Source organism: Charadrius vociferus, unplaced genomic scaffold (assembly GCF_000708025.1).
Source record: "Charadrius vociferus isolate BGI_N301 unplaced genomic scaffold, ASM70802v2 scaffold2109, whole genome shotgun sequence".
In the NCBI taxonomy this organism is placed as follows: Eukaryota; Metazoa; Chordata; class Aves; order Charadriiformes; family Charadriidae; genus Charadrius; species Charadrius vociferus.
In genome coordinates this window covers 93,697-94,894 of record NW_009650251.1, presented here as the reverse complement: position 1 = coordinate 94,894, position 1,198 = coordinate 93,697, and the positions used below count along the sequence as shown (strand labels likewise).

Below are 1,198 nucleotides of genomic sequence, written 5' to 3'. Positions count from 1 at the left end.
GGATGGGGATGGGGATGGGGATGAGGAAAGGGATGGGGACGAGGATAGTGATGGGGACAGGCATGGGAACAAGGACAGCACTGAGGTTGGGGTCTGGAATGAGGACAGGAGTCAGGGAGAGGAAAAGGGATGGGGACAGGGATGGGGACAGGACTGGAGACAGAGATGGGGACAGGAAGGGGGGACGGGATGAGGATGGGACACGGATGGGGACAGATGGGGACAGGGATGGGGACAGGGATGGGAGTGAAGGTGAGGACAAGGCTGTGTTGGGGACACGGATGGGGACAGATGGGGACAGGGATGGGGACAGGGATGGGAGTGAAGGTGAGGACAAGGCTGTGTTGGGGACACGGATGGGGACAGATGGGGACAGGGATGGGGACAGGGATGGGAGTGAAGGTGAGGACAAGGCTGTGTTGGGGACACGGATGGGGACAGATGGGGACAGGGATGGGGACAGGGATAGGGACAGGATGGGAACAGGATGGGGACAGGGATGGGGACAGGGTGGGGAAGGGATGGGGACAGAGATGGGGACAGGGATGGGGATGGGAGTGAAGGTGAGGACAAGGCTGTGTTGGGGACACGGATGGGGACAGATGGGGACAGGGATGGGGACAGGGATAGGGACAGGATGGGAACAGGATGGGGACAGGGATGGGGACAGGGTGGGGAAGGGATGGGGACAGAGATGGGGACAGGGATGGGGATGGGAGTGAAGGTGAGGACAAGGCTGTGTTGGGGACACGGATGGGGACAGATGGGGACAGGGATGGGGACAGGGATAGGGACAGGATGGGAACAGGATGGGGACAGGGATGGGGACAGGGTGGGGAAGGGATGCGGACAGAGATGGGGACAGGGATGGAGATGGGAGTGAAGGTGAGGACAAGGCTGGGTTGGGGACAGGGATGGGGACAGATGGGGACAAGACGGGAACGGGATGGGGACGGGGCTGGCGATGGGAACAAGCAAGAAGATGGGGACAGGGATGGGGTCATGGCCTGGAGAAGGGACCGGGGACGGGGACAGCCGTGGGGACGCTGCGGCCCCGTCCCCCACCGCCCTCTCGCTCCGCAGGGAGAACCCGGCATCGCGGGCTTCAAAGGCGAACAGGGACCGAAGGGCGAGACGGTGAGTGCGGGGAGGGGGGCCCCACATCCAACCCCCCCCTCTAAAACCCACCCCACCGCCC

At 63.4% G+C, this 1,198-nt stretch overlaps 1 protein-coding gene across 1 annotated transcript in view; it reads left to right on the top strand.

Moving 5' to 3' along the window:
- The first annotated feature begins 855 nt into the window (after positions 1-855).
- Positions 856-1,198, top strand: part of COL2A1 (collagen, type II, alpha 1) — a 9,788-nt gene continuing 9,445 nt past the window's right edge. Inside the window, 2 exon segments of the mRNA XM_009893065.1 lie at positions 856-885; positions 1,084-1,155. Coding sequence (XP_009891367.1) covers positions 856-885; positions 1,084-1,155 — 102 coding nt within the window.